General features: G+C 48.8%; 1 protein-coding gene across 14 annotated transcripts in view; it reads right to left on the reverse strand.

The window, feature by feature from the left end:
• TJP1 (tight junction protein 1) overlaps positions 1-15,932 on the reverse strand; it is a 160,744-nt gene that overhangs the window by 78,822 nt on the left and 65,990 nt on the right. Inside the window, exon 1 of one of the 14 annotated variants that reach the window (XM_039340153.1) lies at positions 5,395-5,467. The exons of 11 other annotated variants lie outside the window; for them this stretch is intronic. Coding sequence is in view for 1 of the 3 variants with exons in the window: in XM_039340152.1 (XP_039196086.1) it covers positions 4,683-4,715 (33 nt within the window). In the remaining 2 variants the exon portion in view is untranslated. Of the gene's footprint in view, positions 1-3,536; positions 3,883-4,682; positions 4,911-5,394; positions 5,468-15,932 lie in introns of those variants that run through there. 2 more of the 14 variants (XM_039340152.1, XM_039340154.1) reach the window with 2 other exon arrangements.

A 15,932-nucleotide genomic window follows, 5' to 3' on the forward strand; every position in this document is an offset into this window, starting at 1 on the left:
CCTGGGTTTATAAGTGTGAAAAACGATCCTAACTCACTTTTTTCAGCACTGTTGTAACTCTGAGCGGTCACTAAAATGAAGTGTTGTAAGTCAAGGACTACCTGTACCTTGAGGGTCACTCCCCATACAAAAGAGACACACAACCTAACCTTTCAGCACTAGGGCTTTGTTGTGTTCTCCTCTACAAAATCCAATTCCGAAGCTGGGGGAGAAAACAAGGGTGGTAGACTTTCCAGGCCACTGACAAAGACCTTGGCCAACTCCCAGGAGGAAGTGTGTGGTTCCTCACAGATGACGTTTTGGGTGACACAACCACTTATCTGGCTTCTCAAGCCATCCGACAGAAACCTGAAGCACAGGTGTTATCAGGCCAGAGAGGACAACACCTGGTGCAATGTTGTCATTCTTTCTCAACAGGTTCCACAAATCCAATCCCACGGAAGCCACCACCCTCCTCCTTTTATTTTAGCAGTCTGTTCTGTTTACTTGCATTCCTCGCCCAGCTCAATCCACCCGGAAATTTCAGAGTTGCAAGTTTGCAAACGAGAAACGGCTGAGTAGGTTTTCTGGGCAGGGTCTCAAATCAGCCTGAGTCATTTCTACAATCGTCACAGATCCTCCTAGATTCTTCCTGCTGTGGCAAGGCTGGGGCTCCATTGATCAAAAGAAGCTGGGAGGACGGAACAGGCCACGAGGATCAGCCTGGAGGGGCAATACAGTAAGGCCTGATCGATGCTCTGCGTCTAGCCATGGGCTTATTACGCCCAGTTGTAGGACTAGGGCCAACTGAACATTCCCTCTCAACTCAAAGTACTGTATTGACAATATTACATGAGCTGATTTCCTGGCCAAAGGCAAGCGTTATACGCACCGTTCAACCAAAGTTTTAGACTAGAGAGGAAAGAGCAATGGGAAAAACCATCCTCGACTTACAATTAATTCATTTAGTGACAGTTTGAAGTTACAAACAGCACTGAAAAAAGTGACATGACCATTTTTCCATTTACACCATGGCAGTAATGGTCACGTGATCAAAATTCAGACACTTGGCAACTGACTCCTATTTATGATGATTGTGGTATATATATTTGCAAGCTGTATCCCTTAATTTCAGAATTTAAAAAAATCTACAGAATAAAAAAACTGAAGACCGTCCCAATCCAACAGGTTACTAAATCCTACTGGATTAGCCTATCCTATGATAAATAATTGAATTGTGTTTCCACAATAGACAAACAACAAAACTACTATATTAAGCCTTGCATGACAGATTGATTCCATGGTTGCTCCCAAATAAAGACTGCTTACGTCTCAAGTCTGCAGAAAAAAACAGATAATTAGATGAACTTCCGACTTGTCCCTCGTAAGCAAAATGAAACATTAATTAGTGGCTTTCATTCCTACTGAGCCTGGTCCTGTTTGAGCTCCAAAATACAGCAGCAAAATACGTGAAAGACTTTTTCCTTATCTCAAGAACATCAACACAAGGCTGGTTAATATTTCTCCAAAGCGAGTGGGAATTAAGTAAGAAAGCAAACTGGCTATCAGCAAAGCAGACAATGGCAAAAATAGAAAAAACAAAATATAGTAAAGGAAGAGAAGCTAATGAACTCAGCTCCTAAGATTTTATGACTCCTTGCTTATACTGGGTAAACCCCCAGCCCAAATTCAAGACTTAATGCATCAATTTACTCAGCCACTGTTGTAACCAAGAAGACAGCAATAGAAAATAGTAATTCCACTCCATTATTAATTAATTAAGTTTTATATGCCTCCCATCTCAATGACAAGCGACTTGCAAGCATCATCAAAATGGAGCTATAAAAAATTAAATAATAAACAAAGCAAAATTAAATAAGTTAAAAGCCAGAACCAGAATACTATGGGGTTGGATGTGGGATTTTCATCCTGGTCCATTAACCACCTCCAATATGGAACACATTATACAGACATGTGCATGTCCACGTGTGTTTCTCACCAGTTTTTCAATGAATCAAATGCTCAAGGCTTCCAAATTGCTGATGATATGTCCTTAAAAGCCCCCCCCCCCTCGGGGTTGTCCCTTTGCACCATGTCTTGAACCCATATAAACTTTTGCAAAGGTTGGCTTCATCCATGGACGTCAAGAATTTTGGAGTCCGTTACGCTGAATAATTTAAGCCTGCTTTTCCCATCTCTGGTCCAAAGCACTGGTCAACATGCAATGTTTAAGCAAACAAACCACACCAGGGTGTGCTACAAAGTAGGGAGGGTAAAACATTGTAAAAGTGCTTTAAAGAGAGTTAGCTCAAATTGCTTTCCTTCATGGGCCTGTTGCATGCATGTTTAATAAACTCTGTTCCCTCACTGTACAATGGAAAAGGAGGCCTAAGAACATTGTTTTGCCAAAAATAATAAGCTACAAAGCAAGGCCTGGGACCAGGTCCTAGGAGGTCCTACCTCTCTCTCTCTCTCTCTCTCTCTCTCTCTCTCTCTCTCTCACTCACTCACTCACACACACACACACACAGAGAGAGAGAGAGAAAGAGAGAGAGAGAGAGGGACATATTTCCAGAGCAAACCATTAGCTACCAACTCTGCATTCTTGCAGGCCAAACAATGGAGGGTCGTTAAAATATCAGCTTTTATTATCTAAGGCAGGGTGACCAAGTGTGACAACTTTAAAGACTTGTGGACTTTCAACTCCCAGAATTCCCCAGCCAGCCATGCTGGGTGAGGAATTTGGGGGGTTGCAAATCCTCCAGTCTTTAAAGTTGCCACACTTGGCCACCCCTGATCTAAAGGGGAGAGTTTGCAGAGTTTTGGACTTACAAAACACTCCCCCTTTTAAAGTATCTGGGATCCACCACCTGCTCAACGAAGGAATAAAGGCATGGATTTCCGTAGGGAAAAAAAGTCAGGAAAATGGAGGCTTAGGTTCTGGACCCCTCCCCCTGAAGAGTTGGCAAACCAGTTGGCAAAGGGAGCGGAAAGTGATTGTTTTAGGAATTGAAAAGAAAGGGGAGGAAGGCAGACCGAGACCTAAATCTGACTTTTCTGCAAAGAGGGGGGGGTCCATTACAGGACCTTTGCAGGCGCCATCCCAATGAAGTGGAGGTTAAAAATAAGCTCCCGAAAGCTGGTCCAATATTTATTTGGCGAAGGAGTCTCGGCAACTGCCACCAGATACCCTAGCCAGGTGCCAAGAGCGACTGCCAAATTGCAAACACCGAAGAAGCCGCTGCTGCATCAAGAACGGAGGCACAGTGATGAGATCACACCGAAACTGCAGAGTTTCGTCCAGGAGCTGCTACTCTCCAGGGAGAGGGATTCACGCTCCCCTCAGATGGAGAGTCTGAGAATTAAGGCTGTCATTCCACAGGTCTATAAAGGAGCAACCCCCCCCTTCCCACCCTCTGCCAAGCTGAAGAGCGCCGAAGAGCCAGGCTGCACATCCAACAGGTGGGATCCCTTTCGGAATCGTCCTCTTCCCTGGCATGCAAACCTCTCTGGAGCCAGGCATGCATGTATGCATGCACTGGGCGCATTGCAGGCACCTGTTTCGGAGCCCCAGCAGGTGTTTCCCCACGCAGCTCGGCGCACCACCCCAAACAGGTCTGCGGCGAAGCGGCTGATTCAGAGCCCCGGAGCCGGCGGATCCCGTCCGTCAAGACCTTCGCAAACCTGTTGGTTGGGTTTCAGGAGGAATCGCCACTGTGGAATTGCAGAGAAAGGACACCTCCTGTGGAGCCACAACAACACAACCCCCTTCCCCGGCCACGTGCTAGCACACGATTTTTCATTCACAGCCCGGATCACAACACTGGACAAAGCAAGGTGGTGGCTAGACTAGAAGACCTCCAGGCTCCCTCCCCACGCTTCTTATGCTGTATTTGTTTCAGGGGGGGAGGGGGAGCCCAAGTCTCCCCCAGCTTTTTCCAGGGCATCTCTCTCTCGCACACGCGCCCCCAGGCCCCCTCGCGGGGAGGGGAGCCAGAATGGGGCCCTGCCTGGATGAGCCCCGTTGCAAAGAGCCGGATTGGAAACAAGAGCCGGGGAAAGCGGATTCAGCCCAGATTCAACACGAAGGCAGGAGAGGAGGGGAAAGCCGGCCCTTCCCTCCCCTTCCCTGCTGGGGGAGAGGGGGCCACGTGGGGGGAGGATTAAAGCCGGGACCCCCGGGGGGAGGGGCTGGGGAGGGGGGCTCCCATCCTAAAGCGCCCAGCCCGCCTCGACCCCCTCCAGGCAGGGAAACAAAGTGCCCGGGAGGAGTTCCAGGAAGGCGGCGGGGGGACGGGGGGGGGTTTCCTTCGGAGGACGCGGCCTCCCCCGCCGCAAAGGAGCCCCCCCTCCCCGCCTTGCAAAGTTCTCCCCCCCCCCCTTTGGCGAGCCCAGCACGGAGCCCGGACCGGGTCGGGCCGGCCGAGCGGCGCAGCAACAGCCTGCTCGCCCGCCGCGACGCCGCTGCTTCTGGCCAAACTTTCCCCGCGGAGCCCGGGTGGAGGGCGGGAGGATCGGAAGGCCGGGAGGGGGGAGACCCGCGGAGACCCTCTGCCCCCCCCCAAGAAGGCGCAACCCCCCCGGGAGTCCAAGCGGGGGGGCCTCTCCCGCCCCGTCCCGGAAGGCGCCCTCCCCGCTTTGCGCCGAGCGGCCCCCGGAGCTTCCAGCAAGGCGCCCTGGAGGCGGGACGCGGCGCGGCTCACCTTGGCGGCGGCGGCGGCCACTCGGCCCGACATCGCGCCGCTCCGGCTCCGGGCTCTGCCCGGCGGCCCTCCGGCTGCTGCTCCTGCCGCTGCTGCCCGCCCGCCCGGCCGCCGGCCCCGATCTCAGGCGGCGGCGGCGCCCCGAGCCATCCCGGCGGGCGCGGAGAAGCGCGGAGAGGAGGAGGAGGCGAACGGCGCGGCCAGCAACTTTGCGCCCAGTCCGGCGGCGGGCGGGGCGGGGCGGGTGGGCGGCTGGCTCCGCTGCCGCTGCTCCTCCTCCTCCTCGGGCGCCGCCTCCCCGCCGCCCGCCCTGCGCGCGCAGCCGCCCGGGCCGGCCGATGGGAGCGCGGGGCGGGCGAGACGGCGTTTCGCGCGGCGGCGCCCCCGCCCGGGGCCGGGAGGAGCGGGGCCGAGCTGGGCAGCGTCTGGCCCGGGGTCGGCGGCGGCTCTCCGCCCCGGAGGGGGACCGGGGCGCACGCTGCTCCGGCCAGGGCGCTGCCTCTTTGCAGCAGCCGCTGCTGCCCTTGTCCCCCCTCCCTCCGATGGCCCCTCGCCCAGGCTTTGCCCCCTCCCCATCTGGCACGGTCCCCCCCCCAGGAAGGAGCGGCAGAGGGCAGCATCGGCGTCGCGCTGGGCTTCCCTGTCCGACCCCCCCCCCAAGTCCCGGCCCAGCCCTCTGCCCCCCCCCCTTTGCGCCGCTCCCCAGACCCACCTGGCCTCCGCCCCCCCTCTCCTCCCGGGCGCTTTGGTTCCGGCCGCGGAGCTGGCACGGACTGGGGCAGCGAGTTTCCTGGAACGGGCGAGCCTATCAGCGGCCACGGGGGGGGGGGAGGGAGGAGAGGCCGGGCAGGCATGGCAGGGCTGGCTGGCGCGGGGAGGACCGGAGCCCGAGCGGCTGGCGCGCCCGCCCCCTCTGCCGGCCAGCTGTGCCCAAACTTCGCCGCCGCCGAAGCAGCCGCTTCCAAAGCTCTTTAGCTGCGACTTCCCTAACCAGGATTTGCAGGAGAAGCCACAGTTGGCCGGTTAGAGTAACGGAATGCAAACCTCCCGAATGATGCAGGGGGTCCTCGACTTATTCCCCCCAAGTGATCCCGAAACTCCTGTTGTTAAGTGAGACGTTCCATGACATGACTGTTCTTGCCTGGCTTGTTAAGCGAATCACTGCAGCTGTTAAATTAGGAACCCGGGGGTTAAGTGACCCTGGCTCCCCCTTTGACTTTCCCTGTCAGAAGGTCGCAAAAGGGGATCACGGACCCCCCCCCCCGGGAGGCTGCAACAGTCATAAGTGTGAACCCTCTGCCAAGCGTCTGGAGTTTGATCAGGTGGCTGGGGGGGGGCAGCAACCCTTGTGTGAAAAATGGACATCAGTCACTTTTTTTTAGTGTCGTCATAACTTCGGTCACTAAATGGACTGTTGTTAAGTCGAGGACTACCTGAACCTTCCAGGGTTTCTAAATCTCAGCATCCTTCAGAAACGTGGATTTCAACTCCCAGAATCCCCCAGTCGCTAACCTTTAAAAAGAGTGCTCTTCTTTTGCTGGTTGGAGGATTCTGGGAGTTGCAGTCCACCCAGCCTCAAGTCGCCAAGGTTGAGAAGCCCTGGTTTTAGGTACCGGAGGCTTCCCAAAGCAGAAGGTGAAATTGCACAATTTGCAGAGAGGACTTTGGCCCTGCTATCTCCTCAATCCCCCCCCCCCGCCTTAACAACGAGAGGCTGTTTTGCAGTTGCAAACTACAACTTCCTTTCCAAGGAAGTTTGAGTAATGGTTTTTCTCCCAGCCTTCCTATCCCAACTTCCCACAAACTCTCCAGGGTGGCTTTCAAGAGCCCAAAAAACTCTTCTGTACCCCAAAGCATCAAACTCCAAGTACAACAACTGAGCCATCGTCTTATGCTACGCCAAATAACAAATTAAGATACAGACTGTCCTCTTCTGCAAAACCTGGCAGCCGAAAGCAAAAATAAAGCTAGGAAACTCTGTCCACCAGGCACAGATGCCCGGCCTGGCTCGGCCCAGCTCCAAAGGGCTTCTGGACAAACACATGGGGAAAAAGCCCACTTGTGATTAATGTGTGGTTGCCAGGCTGTGCATCACAGCGAACTCAGTAGGCCTAACTTTCAAATAATCCTGCAGAAATCGTCTTGCAGCTAAATTACCCATTCCGGGAGCAAATTTAGGTCATGCTAAATTAAAGCAGACCCAGCGGCTTTTCTTCTGTTATTACAATTGCTGTAGTTTTAGTCACATACCGTGTTTTTTTTTTTTTTTTCTCTTGAGAGCCCTGAGAAGAAAGGCTTGGATAGAAAGGAAATAAAAGACTAATGCTTGAAAGCACAAAAAATGCAAAACCACCTTTTCCCATAAGATAGAGTAATGCTGTATCATTATTACATGCAGACCACTTGAAGTTACAACAGCACTGAAAAATGTGACTTATGACCGGTTCTCACACTTAATGACCGTTGCAGCATCTCCACGGTCAAGTGATCAAAATCCGGACACTTGGCAACTGAAAGGCTGCAAAACGGAGCAAAACTCACTTAACTCTCTTGCTTAGCAACATAAATTCCAGGCTCAGTTGTGGACTACACAGCGCACAGCTTTTATATGTAAAACCCTGGACGCTGCCTTAATGCAAAATGTGATCCACAGCCTCCAAATTTCCTGCCTCTAGTGTTGGCCTGGGCCGGCTCTGTGTGAATTGCGGGGAAGGAAAGGGCTGGGGCCACAACAGGAAACCTGCTTCTCAGCTCAGGAAGCAAGAGGCCTTGGGGTTCAAAGCGTTTCCAGAATTCACTTTATTTTCCAGGAGTGTTCCGATCTGAAATGAACATTCCTGATTTAAAAACAAACCAGCACAGCTGGAGGGGTATACATTTCATACTATCTTGTTTATTTACCCAGGGCTGTTTCTGTTTCCAAAATGGTCAATTTTGGGGGAAACAAAACGTTTCCATTCTGTTCTTATTTTTAGTCTTTGGAGGAGATAGTTGGATATGCCTAAAAGCAGTATTTTTCAACCGTGCTAGCTAGGGTATTCTAGAAATCAAAGTCCACCCATCTTAAAGCATGCTGACTGGGGAATTCTGGGAGTTTAAGTCCACCCATTTTAAAGTTTGTTGGCTGGGAGTTGAAATCTACCCATCTTAAAGCATGCTGACTGAGGAATTCTGGGAGTTGAAGTCCACCCATCTTAAAGTTTGTTGGCTGAGGAATTCCGGGAGTTGAAGTCCACCCATCTTAAAGCATGCTGACTTCTGGGAGTTGAAGTTCATCTCTCAAGAGTTTGCTGGGTAGGGAATTCTGGGAATTGGTCCATGCCTCTTAAAGCATGCTGACTGGGGAATTCTGGGAGCTGAAATCCACCAACAAAACTGAATTTTTGTTTAGAATGCAGGCCAATTGCTGCATCACACCACACAATCATCTGTGGTGTGTTTAATCATGGCTTGCTGTACGGAATCAACTTGGATAAATTCATTGAATCCTCTGAAGCCAGGCTCTTTTTTTGCATCATATCCTGAGCCAGAAATGAGTCAGCTCTGTCTATCCGAGCAGGATATTTAAACTCAGTCCCATCTGCTCAGACCTGAATGCAGGAGAATGTCACTTCAAATGCCATTAAGACCATTTCCAAAGCTCCAATATAATGGCCCAATATTGCGTTCTGTTCCTTCGTTATTTCTGATTGACCTTTCCTCATCCAGGGTGACCTCAGGATGAAGTTGCTGAGCTGGCTTGCAGTAAGTCCATCTCTCCCACCTGCTTTGGACCCCGTCCCTTTAGGCCTGGTCTTAACCTCTGGCTCTTCTTCTGAATAAAGGCCTCCCCCCGGCTCAGAGTAACGTAACCGGATCGCCTCCGGTTCCTGAGAGTCATGTTCCCGGGTTTAATATTTGATGTGGCATCCTTAGCAAGAGAAGCCACTGGCGTGCCTTGAAACACAAAACATCCAAGGAACTGCCTCCTTCGGCACAACAGCAGCTCCAACTTGTGAAACTTTCTCCCCAGGAAACAGACTTTGCAACGTGTTCCAGAATCGGCATCCATAAATGAAGTTCTCTTTCATTCTTCAATGGCGTTTGTCAGTTTTTTAAAAAGACAGGTCACCCCTAATGGCTCCAGATGTTGGCACATATTGGAATGTGTTGAGAAATTCTTAGAATTCAGCTAAAAAAAATTTTTTCAGACAATTAAATGGAACTTTTGGGGGCCAGTCCTAAACTATGCCAAGGAGGAATCAGCTTCAGGGCCAGCATGAGTGGTTTCGGTATCAAGGCTGTGCCATCAAAATTAAAATAAGTAGATAATGTTAGTGAGAGATGTCAAAAGATGTCCCCCACTCTAGGATTGTGGGGCAGACCTTCCAAATCATCCCACAAGAAGTTTTCTCCTTGGATATAGGCTAAGCCACGCTAGACTATAATGCAATGTTTCCCAACATTGACAGCTTGAAGACTTGTAGACTTCAGTTCCCAGAATTCTCCCATCTTTTGGGAGATGGCTGGCTGAGAAATCCTGGGAGTTGAAGTCCCATCTTCTAGCTGCCAACGTTGAGAAACACTGCTCTAATGTCTTGTATTTACTCTTGGTGTGGTGTATTTGTCCACCATGGCGGTTCGTACTTTCTCAATTCTGGTTCACCATGGAATCTCCTGTACAAACTAAGCCCAATGCTGGTTTCCTGAGTCAATCATGGTGAAACCAACCAATGGTTTAGCATGATGCATTCATTCAGCCCTTGACGCTTATCAGTAGCCAAGCTCATCCTGTATGGTTTTGGCCCGAAGAGGAGATTTCCTGGGAATAGCAAATATCTTTATTCCACAGTGCAAACCCTGTGTGTTTCCTCCATAATACTAAGGAAGGACAGGATCACTGGAGGAAAGAATTTTTTTAAAAAAATTGCAGAGCCACCAGGATCTCAGCGGATCATTTGAGCTTCCTCTGGCAGGGAAGAAAATCTCGCTGAAGCTGCAGCGTGGTGTGCTAGTTTTAGTTTTCCCCTTGCAGACGCAGCACAAATGTAATTTAACGTTTAAAGCTCTGCTCCTATTAAGGATGGCTATAATCGTCTGAGCAATTGATAAGATGAAAGCAATTTTCTGGATCCTGAACCAGGTTTTGCAGGAAAAACAGCTGAGGTTCAATGCTCATAATCACCACCTGGAAGGATTTTACCAGGCAGCATCCACACAAAAGGGACATCCCATTTTCCTCCCTCCAGGAAAATTACAGGCAGTCCTATCTAACAAAATGAAATTCAGTGAAGAAAAAAAGGTTTTACACTTAGGGAAGAAAAACCAAATGTACAGGTACAGACTAGGTGAAGTTTGGCTCAACAGCAGTAACTGCAAGAGGGAGCTTGGAGTCCTAGTGGACAATCGCTTAAAGATGAGCCAGCCATGTGCTGCAGCTGTCAAAAAAGCCAATACAATCCTAGGCTGTATCAACAGAGGGATAGACTCAAGATCAATACTGCATCCAATTTTGGTCACAACCATATAAAAAAGATGTTGAAACTCTGGAAAGAGTGCAGAGAAGAACAACAAAGATGATTAGGGGACTGGAAGCTACAACATATGAAGAATGGTTGCAAGCCAGTCTAGAGAAAAGAAGGACTAGGGGTGACATGATAGCTGTCTTCCAGTATTTGAGGGGCCGCCATAAAGAAGAGGGGTTCAACAGATTTTCCAGAGCATCTGAAGGCAGAACAAGAAACAACGGATGGAAATTCAGAAGTCCGATAGCTGCTAAGACAAAATCTCTGGTTCCGGTGACCGACCCAGATGGATGGAGATTTGCATGGCCAGTTACAGCTTCTACCTTATTGCTCCTAAACAGTTCAGGAATCACAACTCAAGGGCTAACAACCCTGGGGTGGAAATCTAGCTGCTAAGGGGAAAAGAAAAAGGAGAGGAGACCCCATTGAGCTTCCTTGTGCTGAATAAATTATTCTCCCCCTCCTTGGTGGGGAAGGGCTGCGCCCAAGCAAAGGACTTTTGCACACAATTGTTCACCTTTTAGAATGGTAAATGGACTGTTTCCTCTGGAATTTGGTCTCCTCCCTGCCTGCAAAACCATCTCTACCTTGGTGACAGTTTAGTTCCAGAAAGCCAGCTGCGTACAGGCCAGAGCCTGCCTCTCGGCCTGAAAGACCCGGAGATTTCTGGTCATTGCTTTTTCTGAGTTCTCTCTGAGCACCAACACAAGGCAGAGGGAAAGCCACAGAACCGCAGTGACCAAGGAAATAATTTCCGGTGGTTTTTCAAGCCGTTTAACCTCAAATGCCAACCCTCTGGCAATCTTTTCAAGGGCCCGAAAGGCTATTTGTGCATCCTTCAGATAATTTCACTCTGATCACAGCCTGGGGGTTGAAAATGGGAAAATTGGGTTCTTTAGGTGGAAAATAATAGGTAGTCTTCCATTTTTTAATTTTGTTGTTCTTTTTTTTTTTTTAATTGCCTGTTTCTCCATCCTGCCCAACTCACTCTGGTCCCTGCTTCTAAAGCAATGGTTCTCAACCTGTGGGTCGGGACCCCATTTGGGGTCGAACGACCATTTCACGGGGGTCGCCAAACAACTCAGTCCACCATTTTTCCCCCCTTTTCCTTAGCTGTGCTACTCCCTTTGATTCTATTGGCTTTTGAAAGCCAATAGAATAGACTCTCTTGAATCAAGTCTAATTCTATTGGCTTTCAAAAGCCAATAGGAATTGTCCAGGCTGTCTCTGCCCTGCTGAGCCCGCCAAAAGTCCCATTCTGCAAACGGTGCTGCGCCAGTTGAGTAGTCCTCGACTTATGACCGGTTGAGTAGTCCTCGACTTACGACCAGTTGGGGGTCGCGGCATTAAAAAGGTTGAGAACCACTGTTCTAAAGTGACGCTCCTTACCGATTTCAAATCTAAATGGTGGTGGAACTGGATTTCAGAGCAGATAAAATTCATTTGTAGCTGATAGTTTTGGACAAGGTGTGTTTAAGAGATCAGAAACTTCTAGGGAAAAAAATGTTGAAAAAAGTGAGGATGATCAATAAAGCTCAGGTGTAAAACTAAGTTTCTGTACAACTCTTTTTTTTCTTTCTTTCCTTTGGAAAAGAAGTAAGATTTCACCTTACAAAACAAGAGAGTAATGTAAAAATGGAATAAATGCAATTAATAGTGACTCCTCGAAAAAACAAGTAATATTATCTCAGGGTGTTGTAAATCTAATCTAACAGAGAAATCTAAATCTACTTTTAATCCAAGAATTAAGGAGAAATTTCCTAACAGTTAGAACAATTAATCAGTGGAACGACTTGGTTCCAGAAATGATGGAGGCTCCATCCCTGGAAGTTTTGAAGAAGAGATTGGACAGCCATTTGTCTGAAATGATATAGGGCAGCGGTTCTCAACCTGTGGGTCGAACGATCATTTCACTGGGGTCTCCAAACAACGCGATCCGCCATTTTTTGTCAGCTGGCGGCACCGCGCATGCGCGCTGCGCATGGGGGCGCCGCCACGCATGCACGCCACGCATGGAGATGCTGCCGCGCATGCGCGTCACGCCACGCATGCGCGGCGCGTCCTTATGACCGGGGTTGCCAGAAAAAAAAGGTTGAGAACCACTGATATAGGGTCTCCTGCTTGAGCAGGGGGTTGGACTAGAAGACCTCCAGGGTCCCTTCCAACTCTGTTACTCTATTTCTTTTAATTCCCAGAATACAGTATTTGTACTGGCCTTAACTATGGATTATGTTTTGGGTTTTACAGAAAAGTTCTTCACACGGCGGATTCTAATCATGATAAGAACATCAAATCCATTCCAACATACTAATTTTTAGCTTTACTGAGTTCAACAGTTTTTAACTGTGTTTGAGACGTTTTGTTATACTGCTGCTTTCATCAGAGTCCATGAAAGTGGGACTCTTTCCAAACAGGTCTTCTCCAGAGACGTTCCATTCTGGACAAATGGTTGTCCAGTCTCTTCTTGATAACCTCCAGTGATGGAGCACCCACAACTCCTGGAGAAAAGCCTTTCCACTGATCAATTGTTCTCACTGTCAGGAAATCCCTCCTTGGTCCTAGCTCGGATCTCTCTTTGATCTGCTTCTATGGGCTCCCAGGTTTGCTAGCCTTGGCTGCTACCCCAACCCAACGGTTAAAGCCACCGACGTGAGCTCTATGGGGCACCAGGCTTTCCACCTCCTTGCAGATCTTGTGCTTCGGAAACTCCTCTTTCCCCCCTCTTTCTTCTCCGTAGGCACTGCAGATGGGGGCAATCTGCTGAGTGGGCATAACGTGTGTTCTCTTCTAAGAACCTCCCTCTCTTTCTTGGGCCGGTGCCATCAGCACAAACGCCAGCCTTCCTCTCTCTCGGAGCCAATCTATATTTGCTACTTCAACCTCTCACCAGGGATGGAGAAAGGCCACGTTCCTGCCTGCCTGCTGCAGGCCATTTAGGCTTTTATGGAAGGTTTCTTCTCTTTCCTTACTTGCTGGTGCCACCATTGACAAAGTTGCTGGCAGGCGGCATATAAATTTAAATGAGGATGCAAATGGTGTCGTCTTCCTGGGCTCGGCTTTCTCCAGGCACATCCCAAAGCTGAATGAGATGCCCGACGCCTGAGTTGCCTTCAAGAGCTGGTGCAAAGCCCAGGTAGCTACAGAAAGAGCCTGGATGCCCTACCGTTTTATTTAATTAATTTATTTGCACCTAGTCCTCGACTGATAGCAGCAGTTCATTTAATGACTGTTCAAAGTTACAACGGAACTGGAAAAAAGTGACTCACGACTGTTTTTCACTCTTACGGTGGGATCAAAATTCAGACGCTTGGCAACTGACTCACATTTATGATGGTTGCCGCATCCCAGGGTCATGCAATCCCTTTTTAGTGACCTCCTGATCAGCAGAATCAATGGGGGGGGCATGACCCAAAGCCCCAGCACCTAACCGTGATCACCCTTCACTTGCTGCGGAGTTGACCCCCCTGGTGCTTCAGAAGAACTTAGGAAGTGCCTCCTTTGGGTTCTTGAAGAAGACAGTAGGAAAACAGCCTCACCTTCCTCTACAAATTTTGGGTGGTGACCCTGTGTGGTCCTACCACACTCAAAGGTCAAGCTTCCTTGAAGGGGTTGCCAAAACCTGGGCAAACCACTCACTTGAAGGAGCCTGGTGCAATCTGGAAACACTCTGGAGTCAAATGGTTCTTTTTCCAGCCAAAAGTATGCCAAGAATGCCTTCTCATTAAGACAGAAGCTTAAATGGCTTTGCACTGGGGGGGCACACGTGGTTGACACAAGCCTCTTTCTATCTCTGTTTGGTTTTCATTTGCACACATGACTAATTCTTATCTCTAGCCAGAGCCACTGTGTTTCCTCCTCGGACAGATTGCTAAAGGAAAGGATCAGAAAAAAAGAAGAAGGAATACAGACTGTGAAAACTGTTCTTATTCCTCTCTGGCTTCTAAGAGTTTGCAAGGCAACCAAATGTTGAATCCTGCTGCATCATTTGTTTCTTAACTTGTGCAAAATATACAGGCTGGTTAGAGTTGATCTGGTTCTGTTTTGTAAATCAAGCTCTGAGAAATTGCTGTAGGAGATCTATCTCCTTGAAAAAGCAGCAAACGCAACTGCAATGCATATTATACAAATAAACCCACTTTTGGACTCTTCGTTTCATCTGCTTTGGCATCCCTCCATCTAAAGCATGCTGGTTTAAGCAAAGAGAACGATTTGGCAAGCTCCCCCCCCCGATCCCCCATCACTTTTGTGCATGTAACTTTTCTGTTTGAAGTCTTTCCCCCCAAACTGCACGCCAGTGCTTAAGCCCCGTACAGTTTAAAATAACTTTGGAAGATCAAGGATATGGAGGAGGGGAGCTACAGGAAGAGAAATTAATGACTCTGGATTGCTACCAATGGATTTCAGACTGCAGGCAAAGTTTTATGAGTTTCACATCTATCAGTTTAGAGTTGGGGGGAACTTCATAGAAAATAGAAATGGCTTTTGAAAGACTAAGCAAAACACAGAGACACTGACTAAATAAATCTAGAATGCATTTTCCCCCCACCCCCCAGATCAAAAGCAGTCCAGATCAAAAGCAGTGATGATCAGGAATCGCTGTGTTTCATGTGGCCAGATAAACTTCTGCCTCTCTGTCTGACAAGGTGCCATTTTTTAATTGCCAGACTAGTTTTGAATTTTTTGATTCTTCCATTTCATAGGGGGACAAAATCAGAGATTTAAGACAATACAAAGAGTGAGAATCTAAAGGAACATTTTCTTGGTAAACTCCACCTGGCAGTGCTTTTTTTCTAAAAAAAAAAAAAAAAAAAGGTGCAGGAACTCACACACGTCATACAACTTGCCTTGCCTACCCTACAAGGTTCCATCCAAAAAAGGTGCTGGAACTCAGTTCTGGGCATTCTATGAGAAAAAAAGCCCTGCCACCTGGAGTAGCGGATAGCAAATAGAAAGACAGAAAAACACTAGCTGGGTTCACTCACAGGAGATGCTAAAAGTAAACCCAGGTTAAGAAAACACCGCTGGAGCATTCATGCTTCAGCTATACCGATCAAGATCAGATCAGTCATATTATGAAGAAGAACTCTGAAGTTTTCTCAGAATTTGTAATCAATCACACACACACATCATCATGAAGCCATGAATTTTAGTTTTGGGGCGATAAACTCTTCTCAACTGCATTAGGCCAGATATGGGGGGGGCAGGACAATCCCCCCCCCTTGTCCAACAAGGGTGTCCAATCTGGATGAATTTAAGAGCCATGGACCATCTCTGCAGATGCCTATGGAGATTCTCAGTCATCCAAGTGAAGAATTCCCCAGCCAGCCATGCTCCATGGACCTCAGCGATGGTTGCACATGTGGACAACTTGCAAAGAATCTTCGGTGTCTGCAGAGTGATCTGCTTTGATCCACCAGCTCCTATTATGCACAGCTTCCCTTTTTATCTGAACCAGACACAATACTTTTGGCTTTCATCAAGCAGGGAAGCCCAACAGGGTCCTCCTCTCCTTATCAAAGCATCTCTTCTTCTGTTTTCCTTGCCCCCCCCCCAAATCCCCCTTTCCCCTCAGGAAACATTGAGACCAACCCCAGCCAAGCCAACCGATCAGATAAAGTCACCCAGGCAAAGCCAAACAAGCAGCCCCAAGTTGCCTCTTTGCTGGATCTGGCCAGGCCCAATCGGTGCTATAAATCTACATCAGTGCACGGAAGCTGTTGCTTTGCATTTTGTGATGGCTATTTAT

The sequence above is a fragment of the Crotalus tigris genome, unplaced genomic scaffold (genome assembly GCF_016545835.1).
Source record: "Crotalus tigris isolate CLP2741 ecotype Arizona unplaced genomic scaffold, ASM1654583v1 scf7180000017741.1442986301:2390832, whole genome shotgun sequence".
In the NCBI taxonomy this organism is placed as follows: domain Eukaryota; kingdom Metazoa; phylum Chordata; class Lepidosauria; order Squamata; family Viperidae; genus Crotalus; species Crotalus tigris.